This window comes from Pan paniscus, chromosome 13 (assembly GCF_029289425.2).
Source record: "Pan paniscus chromosome 13, NHGRI_mPanPan1-v2.0_pri, whole genome shotgun sequence".
Lineage (NCBI taxonomy): Eukaryota > Metazoa > Chordata > Mammalia > Primates > Hominidae > Pan > Pan paniscus.
The window spans coordinates 56159619-56178000 of record NC_073262.2 but is presented as its reverse complement, the minus strand read 5'-3'; the positions used below and the strand labels follow the sequence as shown (position 1 = coordinate 56178000).

The window sequence follows — 18382 nt, the reverse complement described above, 5'->3', positions numbered from 1 at the left end:
GAATTTTATATCTACAAAACAAAATAGTATGTTCTCTTTTCTGTATGAATTTTTTCAATCAGCATTTTGAGATTCATCCAATATGTTGTTTGCATCAGTAGGTTCCTTTGGTTTTTGTTTGCTTGTTTTGTTTTTTTGAGTACTTTTTTGAATTCATGAAACAAAATGTGTTTACACATTTATGTCTTTATTGCAATTATGGTTGTTTCCAGATCTGGGCTCCTGTGATGTAAGCTACTATTATTGTACTGGTATTCCTGGATACATTTTTCTGTGGACAAATGTTTTTATTCTCTTGCGTAAATGCCAAGGAGTGAAATGAATTAGTCTTTTTATTTTGTTGTTGTTGTTATTTGTTTTTGTTGTTGTTGTTTGTTTGTTTGTTTTGAGACAGAGTCTCGTTCTGTTGCCCAGGCTGGGGTGTGCTTATAGTAGGTGAATGTCTAACATTTTAAGAAATTGCCAAACAGATTGCTAAAGGATTGTACCATTGTGTAGTCCTACCAGTGATGTATGAGAATTCTAGTTGTTCTACATCTTAACTAACACTTAGTATATTCTTTTTAGTTTTAGTAATTGTAATAAAAGGGAAAAAAAGAAAGGCAAAATAATCAAGAAAAAGAAGTAAAATTGTGTCTATTTTCAGTAGGCAAGATTAACTAGTCTATGTAGTATTATCTCATTCTGATTTTAAATGCATTTTCCCAATTGAGATATTGTGAGTCTTCTCCATTGTATTTACTGGTCATTTTTACATCTTTCTTAAGAAGTATCTGTTCAAATAGTTTGTTCATTTTTATTAGGTCTCTGGTCTTCTTATAGACTCAAAAGAGTATTATATATATTCTGGATATGTATGTTTTCTCCTACTATGTGGCTTACTTCTTTTGTTTTGCTAAAGTTTTCTTTCAAAGTGCAAAGTTGTTAAAATTTTGATGAAATCTAAGTTACCATTTTTTTCTTGGATTACTTATACTTTCCTTTCATAGAAACATTTGCCTACATTAAGGTCACAAAGGTTTCTCTTCTGTTTCTTTGTTGAAATGTTATAATTTTACTTTTTTACATTTATATTAATAATCCATTTCTTGTTAGTTTTTTAGCACAGTATGAGGTAAGGGTAAATGTTCACTTTTCCTCATATATTTATCTAGTTATCCTAGCAACATCTAAAAGAAATGTTCCCTTCCCCATTGGATTGTTTTGGGGTACTTACTGAAAATCAATTGGTCATATATGTATAAGTTTATTTCTAGACCCTCTATTCTATTATATTGACCTTTATGTCTAGCCTTTTGTTGCCAAACCACATTTAAAATAGTGCATGTCCACCAAATTAATTTTCTCTCTAAATTGCCCTCAGTATTCTAGGTCATTTTGATTTCTACATATATTTTTGAGTCATCTGATAAATTTATACTTTTTTAAGGTCTGTGGAAAATTTGGATTGGAATTGTGTTGGGAAAAATACATACACACAATTGGGAAAAATTATAATTTTAACAATACTAAGAAAGGAAATGTGTAAATATGGTATATCTTTTTAGTTACATAGGCCTTTTAAATTTTTCTCAGTGATGTTCAATAGTTGTAAGTGAAGAGGTCTTGTTCATTTTTTTTGCTAAAATTATTCCTAAATGTTATTTGTTGCTGTTATACAAAAATGTATTTGTTGCTTTTATATGAGCCCCCTATCCTCTGACCTTATAAAAAGCAGATGGTGGAGCCGTGCTTGTATAGCCCGTAGAACTGTAAGCCAATTATACCTCATTTTTAAATAAATTTCCTAGTCTCAGGTATTCCTCTATAGTTATGCAAAAATGAACTAATACAACAAACTACTATGATTTTTTTTTCTTGATGTGAAATCCAAGCTTGAATTACTGGGATAAACCCTACTTGGGCCAATATATTTTCCTTTTCATACATTGTTGGCTTTGATTAGCTAATATTTTATTAAGGATTTTAATATCTATATTCATAAGAATATTCATCTATAATGATTTTATTTTTGTAGTATCTTTGTCAGGTTTTCTGTTAAGATTATGCTGGCCTTATATAATGAGTTGGAGAATGTTCCCTCTTTATTATTATCCTATTTTTCTGAAAAATGCTGTGTAAGATTGGTCTTATTTCCTCTTCAAATTGTGACAGAATTAACCAGTGAAATCATGTGAAAATTTCTGAGTAAGAAGGCTTTTTGATTTAAAACGAAATTATTTTAAATAAATTTTTATTTTCGTATTGTGTTTTTTTGTTACATTTGTCAATAAATTTATCCATTTCATTTAAGTTGTAGAATTTTTGAAATAGAGGTTGTTGACAATATTCTATTATTTTCCATTAATATTTGTAAGACCTTTCATTTCTAATATTAGCAATTTTTTCTTTCTCCCTCCTTTTCTCTCTCTCTGTCAAACAGTGATCATATTTGCTTGGTGCTTATCAATTTTGTTGATATCTTCAAAGAACCAGGTTTCTGCATTAATTTTTTCTATCGTTTGCCTGCTTTCTATTTCATTATTTTCTGCTCTCAGCTTTATTATTTCCGTCTTCTATTTACTTTGCTCTTTTTTTTCTTAGCTTCTTCTGGTGGTACCTTAGCTCTTCCTTTTAGGTCCTTCTTTTGTAACATTTAAAGCTTTAAGTGTTTTCCTAAACACCACTTTTGCTATGCCCCACACATTTTAATATATTGTTTTCACATTATCATTCAGTTTGAGCATTTAATTTTCTTTTTTTCCCTTTGACCCATGAATAATTTAGAAATTGTTTGTTAAATTTCTAAGTATTTGAGGTTTTCCTAGATGTTTTATTGTAAATGAATACTAATTTAACTATGCCATGATCAGACAATATACTCTATTTCAATACTTTTGGAATTAGTAAAACTAATTTTGGGACCCAACACATGTATTATATTGGTGAATGTATCACACATGCTGAAAATGAATATTCTGCAATTGCTGAGGGTAGCATTCCATAAATATCTATTGAGTCAAGACTATTGCCACTTATTTTTTAGTTTTTCTAGCTCTGTTCCTATCTGCACTTTCATGTGAACATTATTTCATTTTTCCTCCGTTGTTTTTGTTGTGCTCAAATTGTTTTCTATTCCCAGCAGTGTGGGACTTTGAAAGGAGATGTGGCTGGTTAATGCTGAGAGTTTATGTCTCAGCCTCTCTTGCTAGCTTCTTTAGTCTTTTATGTAGACCACTTGCACTCACCTGTTATTGAATTCTGCAAAGCAACAACTCTAAAGTTGTAGCTAATGTTCTTCAATAGGTTTGCTAAACTTTTGGATTAGTACCTTTTAGTTAATCAGGTGTTCTCATGTCTGTCAGATACACTGTGGCTGTCTTCTGCTTCCTCCTTTGCAGATGCTGATACTACACTGGTCTTGTAGCTGTTGGTAATTTGTCCTTACTCACTCATACTTTAGGGTTAATGAGGATGTCTTGTCACCTCCACTTGTTTTAGACGCTGTCTTCAGGTTAGGCTTTCATATCCTAATTTCCCTATGTGTTTGAATGGTTGGATTTGAGAAGACTCATAAACTATTCTACCACCCACTACCATCATTCTGCCAGAATCCTCTGAACTCCTAGTATTTTGCTAATGTTTCCTCCTTTATGTGTAGTTTGCCATTTTAGTCACTTTTACATTTAATTTTTTAAATGGAATTGGAATTTTAGTATTTTATAAACAATCAGTTTCCTTGGCTCTGTATTTAACAAAATGCTTCCTTTGATTTAAAATGCTTCATATAGAAATAAAGATAATACAGCCGGGCATGGTAGCACACACCTGCAATCCCAGCTCTTTGGGAGGCCGAGGCAGGCAGATCACTTGAGGCAGGAGTTGGAGTCCAGCCTGGCCAATGGTGAAACCCTGTCTCTACTGAAAATACAAAAATTAGTTGGGCACGGTGGCTGGCACCTGTAATCCCAGCAACCAGGGAGGCTGAGGCCAGAGAATCACTTGAACCTGGGAGGTGGAGGCTGCAGTGAGCCAAGATCACGCCACTGCACTCTAGCCTGGGCAATAGAGCGAGACTCCGTCTGAAGAAATAAATAAATAAATAAATAAATAAATAAATAAATAAAGATAATATGGTTTGGGTGTGTTTCTGAGTTTTCAAATATGATCTTCTGGCATGGCTCTTCCTTCATTAATACCATACTGTTCTTGTTCTCACAGGGAGAGTCTGTGCTCACTATCTCCCTTTCTAAATGATTTCAGTTATTTTCCTAAGTATCAGAGTCCTTTAGGATTTTGAATGAAATCACATTGTAGTTATAAATCTAAATTAATGTCTTTACTATTAAGTATTTTATCCAGGAATGTGGTACGTTATTAGCTCAAATCTTCTTTTATGTTTCTTAGTAAAATTTCAAACTTTTCCTTTGTGAAGCTTCACATTTTTTCTTATATTTATTGTATATCTGTTAAATTTTTATTCTATTGTGAAATGATTTATTTCTAATATACTATAATCTGTTATTGCTGAGTTAAAGAATAATTATTGTTGTGTTTGAATGATTTTGCTTTTTTCATCTCCTAATTAGATAAATTATGTTCACATATTACATCAAATTAGTATGTCCCATATTAATAGATTTATAGTATTAAGTCATCCACTTATTCCTAAAATAAATCATAGTTGTGGTATAAAATTATATTGATACTATCAGGTTGAGTTAATAGATATTCCTTTATAATTTTTTTTTTTTTTTTTTTTTTTTGAGACAGAGTCTGGCTTTGTCACCCAGGCTGGAGTGCAGTGGCACAATCTCGGCTCATTGCAACCTCCGGGTCCTGAGTTCAAGTGATTCTCCTGCCTCAGCCTCTCAAGTAGCTGGGATTACAGGCACCCACTACCACATCTGGCTAATTTTTGTATTTTTAATAGAGATGGGGTTTCACCATATTGGCCAGCCTGGTCTTGAACTTCTGACCTCAGGTGATCTGACTGCCTGGGGCTCCCAAAGTGCTGGGATTACAGGTGTGAGCCACTGCGCTCAGCCAATTTTGTATTTACTCATAAGTGAAGCTGATTTGTGGTTTATTTTGGTATTGTCCTTGAAGGTTGAGGTTGAGGCAACATTTGTAAAATGTATAACATAGTGAAACCCTTTGTCTATTAAAAATACAAAAATTAGCCAGGAGTGGCAGTGCATGCCTGCAGTCCCAGCTACTTAGGAGGCTGAGACATGAGAATCACTTAGCCTGGGAGGCAGAGGTTGCATTGAGCCAAGATTGTGCCACTGCACTCTAGCCTGGGTGACAGAGCAAGACTTTGTCTCGAAATAAATACATAAATAATAAATAAATAAAATATTTCTCTTTTATCCATGAAAATGACTAAAAATTTCTTAAACAGGCAAAAATACCAATCATTTTTTAAAAAATATTGTCTGTATTTATCTATGAATAATCCAAAACATTAAAGTTTTTAAAAATTTTTCCAGTAAGTTAATGGAAAACATAGATAACTTTTAATACCATTAGAATATTATCCAAAGGCAGCCATCTTAACAGATATTCCTGTCACAAGAACCGAACAAATGAATTCCACACGCCAGGACACTTTGTCTTCTGGACAGAATAAGAAACACATTGGCAAGCTTACTTGCTTTGGATCAGCATCACTGAATGTTGCATTGCTGAAGCTGCCCCTGTTTTGTATGTGTGTGTGTGTGTGTGTGTGTGTGTGTGTGTGTGTAAAACAGGGCCTTGCTTTGCCCAGGCTGGAGTGCAGGGGTGTGATTATATCTCACTGTGGCTTCAAACTCCTGGGCTGTAATAATCCTCCCACCTCAGTGAAGCTTCCTCTTTTGAGTGACATAACCTAACTACGCATGCTAAGAAATTTTACTTTGCAACAGTTTTGATATGCTATTATAAACACAATTTATTTACTCTTAAATATCTGGTTTGAGAACCAATGCTTCCTAGGAACCATTCGTATACACCTGATCTTACCTCTTATGCCCTTAATTTAAAGTCCTTCTCCAAAATGGTGGGTTGCCTTGATTTTGCCCTATCTTGTATTAATCGAAACATAGGTTGGGGATTAGTAATTCCACTTGTATTTAGTAATTACTGACTACAACAATGAAATATAACCTTGGATATACGGCAACAGTGAAATATAACCTTGCGTTAGGAAAAATAAACATGCCCCACCAACTGTCTTCTTTTTCTTTAAATGTCTGAGTGCTATCCAAACAATCTTTGTACTACAGGGAGCATCAAGAGATGTTTAACATTTAAGAGTCAATTATTGAAAAGGTAGAATGAGGCTCTTAGTCTCTTTTGTGCTACTATAATGAAATACCACAGACTGGGTAATATATAAAGAACAAAAATTTATTTTTTAAAAAAGAAAGCATGCTTACATGTGCCTTTTGTTTGTATTATTGTTTTTTATAGATTTAGGAAGTATATGTGCCGTTTTATTACATGGATATGTTGTGTAGCTGTGAAGTTTGGGCTTTTAGTGTAGCCATCACCTAAATAGTGTACCTTTTATTTAATAGGTAATTAATTTCTCACCCCTCAGCCCCCGCAACTCTCCCATCCTTCTGGTCTCCGATGTCTATTATTCCACTCCCTATGTCCATGTGTACACACTATTTAGTTCCCACTTATAAGTGAGAACATGCAGTATTTGACTTTCTGCCTCTCAGTTGTTTCACTTAAATTAATGAAATTTATTTATCACAGTTCTGGAGGCCAGGAAATCCAAGATCAATATGCTTGCTATGTCCTCACACAGCAGAAGGCAGAATGGCAAGAGAGGACAAACTCCCTTAGTCGGGTTCCTTTGCAGAGGCACCTAATCCCACTAATAAGGGAGGAGCACTTATGGCCTAATCACCTTTTAAGGGCCTCACCTCTTAATTGTATCACATTAGCAACACCTGAATTTTGGAGGGGACGCAGTCCAACCATAGCAGGCTCCATTATTTTTTTCTTAGAGTTTTCAATTGTCTGAGTCTTTTCATACTGGAAGTAGCTCTGGATGTATCACAGATGCATCTTACAGAATTTGGACTCAACAATGTCACTACACCAGCTCCATAGAGATTAAATTCAAGGCAGGCTCTCCAGCAATGATGTTGTGGAATGCAGTCAGACCGTCACCTGGATTCAAGACCCACCAAAAACATCATTATCTGGGTAGGACATAGAGGTGGTTGGTGACTATTAAGGTTAAAGTGGGTCACTCAGCAGCCTGAAAAGTAATTGCTTGTTAAGCATCACAAAACCTTCATTTGGAGCAGTACACTATAGCTCTAGGTGGCTGAGGAAAAAAATAGTGTCTAAAAGAACACCCTAGCAAGGACTGAGTGTCACTGCTCAGTGTGTGCGAATGTGACATGCTGAATGCGGACACAGACTACAACAAGAAGAGCCTTCTTCACAGAGAAAGAACTGAGGCTCCCCAGGTGGAAGTGCCTTCTCTGCGCATTTCAGTCAGGTTTTCCATGGTGACAATGTCCTCTTTTAAGGTGTCCAGCACAGCTGAAGAAACTGAAACTAAAACAAGGATATTCATGTTCTGGATGCTGCTGTCAGTGAATTACAAAATGAGTTTCTAGAAATGAGAAGCCACCTCCTTCCTTTGGCTACCAGGCATCTCTGGTATGATTTATTTAACATGTAATGTATAAGACTTTATGCTGTTCCCAGAAGTTTCATTTACCTTAATATTCCTTTGGACTGCCTGCAGAGGTTCTTTTTAAAATGCAAATCTGACTTTTTTTAGTCTGCTGCTTAAAGCCCTTCAATGTGTCCCCATGGCTTTCAAGTGGAAATCCACATTCTTTAAGATGCAAAAAAACAAAGCCCTCATGATTTGGACCCTTCAAATTCCTTGATTGTTCCCAAACTTATAATAGTCAATACTCCAAAAATACAGAACTACTTGCATGCACAAAAGTAAAATGCATGTTCTCTCATGCCTTGGTGCATTTGGCATGCTTCGCCTGGCTAGCTGCTCTCCTATTTATCCTTCATGACTCAGCTCATGTATCATGTCCTCATTACCACTCTCCCAGTGCCCCAGTCTGGATTACATGCTCTTCATACATTTCCCACAGAATTTATCACAGGCTACCATAATTGCTTTTTTGCATGATCTGCTTCCCTAATTTCTGGAAGGCAGAGACTGTGTCCCTTAGATCTATACCCCTAGAGAATGTTATACACATAAGATGCACTGTAAATGTTTCCTGGATAAATACACTAATTAATTGCCATAAAAATATTGGAGGGAAAAGAGAAATGGTTGGCAGATAAGGAAATTGAGCAGAGTGATGTTGGTAGGCGACTGGCCCAACGACATCCATCACATTGACTTTTAATATTTGTCAACTGCAGAATCACAGGTGTGCATACAGTAAATGTTGGACTATTGTTGCCACTATGAGCAGTGTATACACACAGAAATGCTGCTACCCCTGCTTGTTATCTGAAAATAGGTGACCTTCATTGTTTCTCTCTTGCAGAAGTTGTAAATCTTCATGAGTGCAAATATACAAGTCTAAATTGAACATGGTATTGTAGAGATTTCATTTTCCTCCTTTGCTTCTGGGATGATTTCTCCTTCATGTTTTTAAAATCAATATTGGAGTAAAATAACACACACTTGTCCTATGGAAACAGATATAATCCCACCTCTGATTAATCGAGCTGAATCTGATAAACTGGAGAAATTGCAACTTTTGTGCCTCCTTGCAGCCACCTGCTTTTCCCCATATTGAAGCTGGTGCAACTCTTGTTTCTTAGGATGGGAGGGTATACATCAGTGAAATGGAAGATTATAAGCAGTTCAGTGGCTTTTTCACTCCAAAGTCTAAATCATGCAGACTTTAAAGAGTACATGGAAAGTCAGAGTGAAATAATGACAAAAATTCTGTGGAGGCAAAAATTGTCTATGCTGCACATCTAAAAATAGGATGCTATAGGTCTATGATGTATCATTCGGAAAACTGCATGCTCAGTGGTCAGAATTTTTAAATCAAGCTTGGGGTGAGTTATTACATGCTTTCTTTGGCCCTTTATTTCAACGACATTAAAGAAATATTAACAGATGAGAGAGCACTGTGGCTACTACTCACAACGTTATTTCACATGCCCGGCATGTAAAGAAAGCCCTGACTCAGTGCAGCCAACTGGGTAACACAAGTTCAGTCTTCACTCTCCTCCCACAGAAAGAAGTCCACTGTAATCAGATGTCACAGGTAAGAGATTGAGGGAATGTATTTAAATAAAAGACGAAGAGGTGTAATTTTTACGGCTGTCCCCACAACCTCGGTTATTTTTCCTCTGATCTACCCTTATTACATAATAATTTTGAGTGCCATAAGAATATAAATACTAAAATCAAAAGATAAAATAGACAGACACAGTCTCTACATTTTAGAAGCTTAAAGTTTACAAATTTCATTAAAAGGAAGGTGAGGCTGGGCACGGTGGCTCACACCTGTAATCCAGCACTTTGGGAGGCCGAGGCAGGTGGATCACAAGGTCAGGAGTTTGAGACCAGCTTGGCCAACATGGTGAGACCCTGTCTTTACTAAAAATACAAAAATTAGCCAGGCGTGGTGGCACATGCCTGTAATCCCAGCTACTCGGGAGGCTGAGGCAGGAGAATTGCTGGAACCTGGGAAGTGGAGGTTGCAGTAAGCTGAGATCATGCCATTGCACTCCAGCTCTGGGTGACAGAGAAAGACTCTTGGAAAAAAAAAACAAAAAAACAAAAGGAAGGTGATTTATTTTCTTTTTTGTTTGTTTTTTAAGACAGGGTCTTGCTCTGTCACCCAGGCTAGAGTGCAGTGGCACGATCACAGCTCACTGCAGCCTCAACCTCCTGGGCTCAAGCAATCCTCATACCTCAGCCTCCCAAGTAGCTGGGACTATAGGCATGCACCACCATGCCCGGTTAAAGCCTTTTTATCTTTTTATAGAGATGGGGTCTCGCTATGTTGCTGGTCTGGGACTCCTGGGCTCAAGCAGTCCTCCTGTCTTTGCCTCCCAAAGTGCTGGGATTAGAGGAGTCAGTCACTGTGCCTGGCCCAGTGATATATTTTCCTTTGTAAAGAAAAAGATACCTGAAATCCCTCATTTAAGTTCTGAATTCAAAAATTGTGTCAGCATTATTATTTACCTATTGATGGACTGTTTGGGTGGCGGCAAACCTATCTTACACATAAATACCTTCCAGATATTCCATTGTGTTAAATGTAAAGCAAATGCAAATATCAAAAATGTTTTTTAATAAAAAGGAAGTGTGTAAATAATAATTAAATTCTGGATGAGAGTGAACTTTCTAAGTTTAAAAGCAGTGAAAGAAATCACAGATGAAAGTTATCTACATATGTAAGAATATTCCATATATCCAAGAAGAATACAGCCTAATTTAAAAGGCAAATGAGCTGGAAATCAATTTACAAATATGTCTTACGAAAAGGTTAATATATCTGATAAAAGAAGACATTATAAATCAATATGAATGATAAAATATCAATTGAGAAAGACAAAGAACCTGAACATAAAGTTTACAAAGCAGGATATACAGTCCTATAAGAAAGTTTTAGAAAATTTGTCCACTACAATACTAACATGCAACTTCAAACAAGGTACCACCTTTTCCCTGACAAACTTGCAACTATAATTTTAAAAATCATAATTCTTGGTGCTCAAGAACAGTCTTTCTGGGGTTATGCAGTAAAAACACAAGTTTATAGGAATCCCCTCAAACTGACCAAAGCAAAATCTCAGTAGATAGACCCAGGAAGCAAGTTTGGGGAACTCTAATTCAATTGACTGGCAACAGGAGGCAGAAACCAGTTACCCCCCATCCCCATCCTAGTTGATCTTAAGGCAAGCTTGGAAAACATTAAACAATGGTTTTCAATCAGGCTAGACTATTGAATCATTTGGAAGATTTTAAGAAATGCTGACATTTGGGCCCTACCTCCAGAAATTCTGATTTAATCATTGTGGGTTTGGTTTGGGTATAAAAAATTTTAAAGCATCTTTAGGTGATTTTAACATGTAGCCAAAGTTGAGAACTAATGCTCTAAAGATTATGATAAAATGGGTGTTTGCATGCTTTACAAATAGGAGTAAAAATTGGGTACACCTTTTTTGGCAAACAATTTGGTTGCTTTTTGCTTTTTGTAAAAATAATAGTTTTTACTAAAAATTTCAATTTGTAAATTCATCCTAAAAATGTAATTTAAATATAGGAAACATTATAAGTAAAAATGTTCTTTGTGCATAATTAATTCAATAACAATATTCGAGATCAATATAACTGCTCAGTTATGGTTTAATAAATAAATTATAGTATGTTCACATAATGGAATACTATACTCACTAAAATGTGTACATAAGTTTTTAGTGCCATGGGCAAATGTAGTATTAAGAAGGAAAAGCAAGGTATAAAATTGTATTTACTATATAGTCATGGCTATGTTCAAATAAGTATAGTAAAAAGGAAAAAAATAGTCTACATTACTAGGGTGAGTATCTTTGAGCTATGAGAGTAATACATTTGGGGGGATTATTTTCTAAGTGTTCTGTATTTTCAAAAATGTAAATATTTATCTCAAATCTAATTTAAAATATTTAGAATATTGTATTGTGGTAAAGTACATAAAACATAAAACTTACTATTTTAACAATTTTTATATGTACAATTCAGAGGCATTAAGTAGATTCATATTTTTGTGCAACCATCACCCTATCCATTTCCAGAAACTCTTCATCATTCCAAACTCAAACTCTGTACCCATAACTACTGTTACTCCTCTCCCCAACCCCTAGTAACTATCATGCTGCTTTCTGAATTTGGTTAGTCTAGGTACCTCATTTAAAAGTGAAATCATACCATATTATTCTTTTTTATCTGGCTTATTTCATTTAGCATAATGTCTTCAAGGTTCATACATGTTGTAACATCTATAAGAATTTCAGGGCAGGGCCGGGCGTGGTGGCTCACACCTATAATCCCAGCTCTTTGGGAGGCCAAGGTGGGTGGATCACCTGAGGTCGGGAGTTCAGGACCAGCCTGACCAACATGGATAAACCCCGTCTCTACTAAAAATACAAAATTAGCTGGGCATGCTGCCTCATACCTGTAATCCCAGCTACTCAGGAAGCAGAGGCAGGAGAATTGCTTGAACCCTGGAGGCAGAGGTTGCGGTGAGCTGAGATTGCGCCATTGCACTCCAGCCTGGGCAACAGAGTAAAACTCCGTATCAAAAAAAAAAAAAAAAAAAAGAATTTTATTCCTTTTTAAGACGGAATAATATTCCATTTCTGTAAATACCACAGTTTGTTTATCACTTCATTTGTTGATGGACGTTTGGGTTGCTTCCACCTTTTGGCCATTGTGAACAATGCTGTTATGAACAGTAATATACATATCCCTGTTTAAGTACATGATTTCAATGTTGAGGGGTATATACCTAGAAGTGGAATTGCTGGATTATGTGGTAATTTTATGTTTAATTTTTTGAGGAACCACCATAATGTTTTTCACAATGGCTGTACCATTTTACATGCCCACCAGCAATGCACGAGGGTTCCAATTTCTCCACATCCTAAGCATTTTTTACTCACCAAGGTCAACCATTTTATATGGAAATCTTTCTAAAATGTTTCACTCACTTTCCAGACTTCTTAGAAGAAAACTATTGAATAAAATTTAATGGCTTTTTTCATTTAATGACTTATGCATATTGATGTCCACCTCAGGAACTATTGCAATATATCTGTATTTGAGATCTTGCTATGTGCTAGGTACTGTTTTCCAGTTGTTTCCATAGAATAGATCAATCCTTTCAAAATTCTGTAAAGTGTTATCCCCATTTAACAGATAAGTAAATGAGGTACATAGAGGATTAAAAAAAAAAAAAAAAAAGGCTGGGTGCGTTGGCTACGCCTGTAATCCTAGCACTTTGGGAGGCCAAGGCAGGCTGATCACCTGAGGTTAGGGTTTTGAGACAAGCCTGGCCAACATGGCAAAAGCCTGTCTCTACTAAAAATATAAAAAATTAGTCAGGTGTGGTGGTGCATGTCTGTAAGCCCAGCTCCTCAGGAGGCTGAGGCAGGAGAATCGCTTGAACCTGGGAGGCGGAGGTTGCAATGAGCCCAGATCGTGCCACTGCAGTCCAGCCTGGGCAACAGAGCGAGACACCATATCAAAAAACAAAAACAAAACCAAAAAACTTGCCCAAGATTACATGGTTGTAAGTAAAGACAACCGGATTGAAAGCCATGCCTTTATGTAGTCTACTTGCCATTTAGACTGCTTGTCTCTATATTAAATGTCTCCAAACTATTACTTAATACTCTTAGAAAGTCTGTGTATGCTGTTTAACATTCTGTTTTTTCCTTCTGTTGTTACTCTTTGTGGTTGTAAAAGCACCTACCCCCTAGCCATTTCCTCCTCTTCAGAACACATGTTGATACTGATATCCTGTCATTAAGAAAAATAGACAAAGAAGTGAGTTAAAACTGTGAAAAATCAAAGTCGTAGGTTCTGAGAAACAATTTGGGGAGGGATAATCTAAGGGTGAAATATATGAGCTTAGGTATTTAGCTTTTACAACATTTATTTTGGTGGTTCAATAACCTATTTTGCTTATTTCTGGCTTTTTTCTTAAGTTTTGGCTATGGAATCTGCTATTATGAGTGGCTTCTGAATTTGAGTTCTTACTCTTATTCCTACTTACATTGTGTAATATAATGTAATTTATTTTTTAAAAAGCTTGCCCCAAAGCAATAAATATCCTTTCAATGTTTGATATTTCCTTTTTTAAAATATCTGCTTAATATTTTCATAATGTACAAAAAGAGAAAATCAAAAATCTTCTGGCATTGAGTGTCTGGTCCTACTTCAAGGCTATTCAAACTATAAATTACAGCAACCATCCATATCAGCATTCTGTAAAAATACCTTTACAGAATGCATTATAGGCCAAGGATATATTTTCCAGAAAGAGTAGGCAGTGTTTCTGTCCTTGTGTAACATGTATGTTATAAAATACTGAGCCTTTAACTCTCATAAAATCACACCTACCTATTTCCAATGAAGTAGAAGAGGACACTAGTTAAATAAATACAGCAGTTAGTCTTTCTCAGTATCAAAAATCTTTGCTTTAAAGTAAATTACCAGTATGCTCCCTGCATACCATATGTTCATCCATTTTTCTGGAAATTAAGTTTTTCAATGTCAACATTTCTTAAAGATTTCTTTTTTCACACTTGTGAGATTCTCCTAAGAAACAGGTGAATAAAAGGAGAAAAACTGAAATTGTTCACTGAAAATTCAAAAGGAAAAGATAAATAAAAGGGATTCTGTAAAACATAAAGATTTCTCTAGCAACACAGATCCCCTTAAGTCAATTAATGAATGAATAATAAATATAATTTTTGTATGACTAAGTTTATAATTAATTTCCATCTATATGTTCTAAGTAATTTTATTAAACGAAATCAGAGTGGAGGGAAAATAAGGGAAACAATTCCAAGATTGTCTTGAACAAAAGCAGAGAGCTGAACTAGCTGATGGGGGAAATACCTATTACCTTGTCAACAATTTTGTGACTAATTAGTCCTTAAACCTGAGAGAAAAGATCCCACCCAAAGATTTGATTAAATATAAAACCTCTCCTGACTCCAAGGTTTGATCATTTTAACACTGACCTGATGAAAACAGCAACACTGTTCCTAGCAATAAATATACTCAAATTCTGATAATGATTCAACCAACATTTTTAGCATCCTTCCATATTGGATCTTACAAATGTACTATAAACTAACTCTTGGTTTTTGTCACATAAAGAAGGGGCTCTCCATTTGCTTACACCTAACTTCTACTGAACACACAATTCTGTACAACTTGATCCCTGGAGGTGGGCCTCTGTTCTCTGACCTTTTATTTTTCTAAATTTCTATTACTTTTCTCTACCATTCATCTCAGGATGACTTTATATTGCCTTAAATTTGTTGTAATTTTTTTCCATGTATACATTACGTTTTATTATTCTTAAGGACTACCCACATTAACTAAGATAGACTGATTGTATGATGAGATTTAAGTAAATTCTTACTAATCAATTATTAATAAATTTCTTCGAAGAAGAAATTGTCGAGAGTGAGGTATTCTTCAGTTCTAATTAAATTACGGGAAACTAGAACAATAAGCCAGTGAATTGTGGAAGCCCAAGCCTGAATTTTCAGCTGTTAAACATCCCCTCAAAATAATAATAGCTATTTTAAAAAATCAAACTTATTGCAGCTGATATACCATAAACATCAAAAAATTGAAAACTCAACCAGAGGGCATTTCATTCTATTTTATGATAGGCATGAAGCAGCGCAAAAACATTTAAGGAACACTCTGAAGATGGAATAAATGATGTTTTAAGAAACAGAAATAAGAGGATTTACCAAGCAAACAGAATGAAATTAAGAGTAGAGTTGAAAATGGCAAGACAGCTACTATTTTTCAGTTTTATTTTATTTTTAATTGACAACTGTACATATTTATGAGGTACAAAGTGATATTTTGATACACATATACATGTGGAATGATCAAATCAGAGTAATTAGCGTACCCATTATCTCAAATTTTTATCATTTCTTTGTGGTGAGAACATTTAATAGAAAGTAAATGTATTCTATTGGAAGCTCAAGTTACTGGTTTCCAGCTGTTACAGCTGAAAGAAAGAGGGAGGAAGGCAGGGAGTAATGGGGAAAAGGAGGGAGGGGAAAGAAAACAGAAAAGGGGGCGCGGGAACATGCAGTATTCTTTCAGAGTTAAGAAACTTAATCTGACAGGTTTATAGAATTTCGTTGGAACCTACAGCAAAATCACAATGGCTGAAGCGTCAATCAGGCCTATAAAAACATCTGTGTTTAGTTTAAATGACTAAGGGTGAAATACATCCGCTTATGGAAAATGGGGAGGGCTCCCAGTATTTGGCCAGCGTTCTAGGTGATGGATGTTGATGAGCAATTCCCTTAAACAACTGATTTACTGCCAACGGACAAAATGCTGGAAGCACATCCAAAAACTCATCTGCAATTAAAATTACAAGCAAGTGGTCACTCTGTTCACCTCCTTTACCAGAGAGGTGACCCTGCTCCCGGCAACTACCTCCACCCAAGGGCCACAGAAGAACTCCTCCTTCCTCTAACCCGCTTTCCTTGGCCTCAAACCTCACGATAAAACCTGCCTTGCTCTGTCTCCCAATCGCTTTTGTAAAGGAAGCTGGGTGTAGACCTCTTCTTTCTCCCTCCCTTCCTTTTTTCTTTCCTTCCTTCCTTTCTTCCCTCCTTCTTCCATGCCTTTCTGTCTTTCCAAAGTCATTGCTTTGTAAGAAACATTCTCAGATCACCTCCACTCCACTAGAAATCCAACGCAGGCGAGTCGGAGTCAAGCACAGGCAGTGGGCGGGTGGCCTCAGCCGGCACCATCTGGCACCTGCGATTCATCGCCACTTTCCATTCGCCCAGAGGTCAGGGGGGCAGCAGGCAAAAGACACGCAGAGCTCGTGTGTCCCAGTTCCTCTGAAACTTTCAGCTGACCGCACCCTCCCCCGACAAACTCTTTAATCATCCATCAAGCTAGAAGAGTACAGTGACCTCTGCCTGGCCTTTGGAGTTTGCAAAAGAAGCAAGCAATAAAAAGCAAGACCAGGTTCGCCCCTTTGCTTCCTCCACCTCCCAAGAGCAGCGCGCAGCGCGGCGGTGCGGCCGGAAGGGGCCGCTGTTTGCTCAGCGCAGCCACCCCGCCGCTGCAGCCGCCGCGGCCCGCACCTCCCACGGCCGGGCTGGTCCAGCCCCGCCAAGTTCCAACAGCCCCCCCTCGAGCGAGCGCCGGGAACGAGCACCGCCAGGGCTGGAGCGGACGGGTTTAGAAGAGCCTAGCTGCTGCGCGCGTCGGAGAGGCTCCTGGGAAACTCCCACGGCCCAGGGACTTTCGAAAGCAGAGCGAGGAGCCCTCGCACGCGCTAGTCTGCGAGTGAGCGCTCAGCCCGGCACCTGTTCCTCCAGCGCCGCCGCCTTCCCACCCCTCGGACCCGCGCTGCTCGCGGCGCCCGCCCGTTCCTGCGATGAATCCGGCCCTGGGCAACCAGACCGACGTGGCGGGCCTGTTCCTGGCCAACAGCAGCGAGGCGCTGGAGCGAGCCGTGCGCTGCTGCACCCAGGCGTCCGTGGTGACCGACGACGGCTTCGCGGAGGGAGGCCCGGACGAGCGCAGCCTGTACATAATGCGCGTGGTGCAGATCGCGGTCATGTGCGTGCTCTCACTCACCGTGGTCTTCGGCATCTTCTTCCTCGGCTGCAATCTGCTCATCAAGTCCGAGGGCATGATCAACTTCCTCGTGAAGGACCGGAGGCCGTCTAAGGAGGTGGAGGCGGTGGTCGTGGGGCCCTACTGACCCGCCCTCTGCCCCCGCGGCAACCGCTCCCACGCCTGCCCACTTTGCTAGCCCGGCTGTGCCCCTCACTATCAGAGACTGGGCGAAGCAAACCTGTCGGAGTCAATTATTTCTCTCGACTTCGGCCTTTCGGAAAGAAGCGACCGGTTTCTCCCTCGCCCTCTGAAAGTCCTCATGCCTGGCAGTCGGAGGAGAGCGCCCAGACTCTGAACTCAGCATAAAGTGGCAAGAAGAGGGCGATTAGGGCGCAGAACTTTGGAAGCTGCTACTTACTTGGAATGCGGGGAGACCGACAGGGCGAAGGCCCTTCTCCACCCGCAGGTGGGCCAAGCTCTGGGGGCAGGTGGAGAGGGCGGGCAGGGGAGAGACCCAGCGGCACTGATCGCCTTGTGACCGGAAGAGAGACCTGTTAAAAGCCACGCAGCAGACTCATGGGATCTCACAAATCCGTGTCCGGGTGCGCTCCCACTCTTCTCCTGCTCCCCCCCTGCCCTGGAGGGGAGAGGCGATAAATACCTTTGATTGTAACGTGCCGTTTTAAGAGGTTTTGTGTTTGTTTGCTTGAATACAAATGTTTGATAAGTCTTTTTCTGCCCCAGTGGCCTGTTTGCCTGCCTGAGGAGTTAGAGTTTTGTCATTGTGGGAGAAGGGGTGGGGGGAGGGGGAGCCTGCGAATTTGAACGGGGTGAGTTGTTTCTTTTAGTGCATTTCCCACTGGGTCTTTTGGGAGGCGTCTAGCGTTCCTGCTGGCCCTGGGACAAAGACCCAGAATAGAACTCGTAGCTCGTGACTGCACGGTTTACGCCACAAAAGTGCTCTTGACATCCGTGACACCGTTTTGACTTTTTGTTTTTTTCTTATTTAACATTTCCTTAATAAATGCAACATTTAAGCGTTTTGTTCCTGGCCTC

General features: G+C 38.3%; 2 protein-coding genes across 2 annotated transcripts in view; one reads left to right on the top strand and one right to left on the bottom strand.

Moving 5' to 3' along the window:
- The window catches only part of GALNT13 (polypeptide N-acetylgalactosaminyltransferase 13), a 1108472-nt gene that overhangs the window by 944029 nt on the left and 146061 nt on the right, over window positions 1–18382 (bottom strand). The gene's annotated exons all lie outside the window — the stretch shown is intronic.
- RPRM (reprimo, TP53 dependent G2 arrest mediator homolog) lies at window positions 16945–18369 on the top strand. Its single transcript, XM_003832721.6, has one exon. The coding sequence runs from the start codon at window positions 17142–17144 to the stop codon at window positions 17469–17471; it is 330 nt and encodes a 109-aa protein (XP_003832769.1). The 5' UTR covers window positions 16945–17141; the 3' UTR covers window positions 17472–18369.

Bases quoted from the DNA above. Each gene is read 5' to 3' on its own strand.
- RPRM (XM_003832721.6), top strand. From the start codon at position 17,142: ATGAATCCGGCCCTGGGCAACCAGACCGACGTGGCGGGCCTGTTCCTG.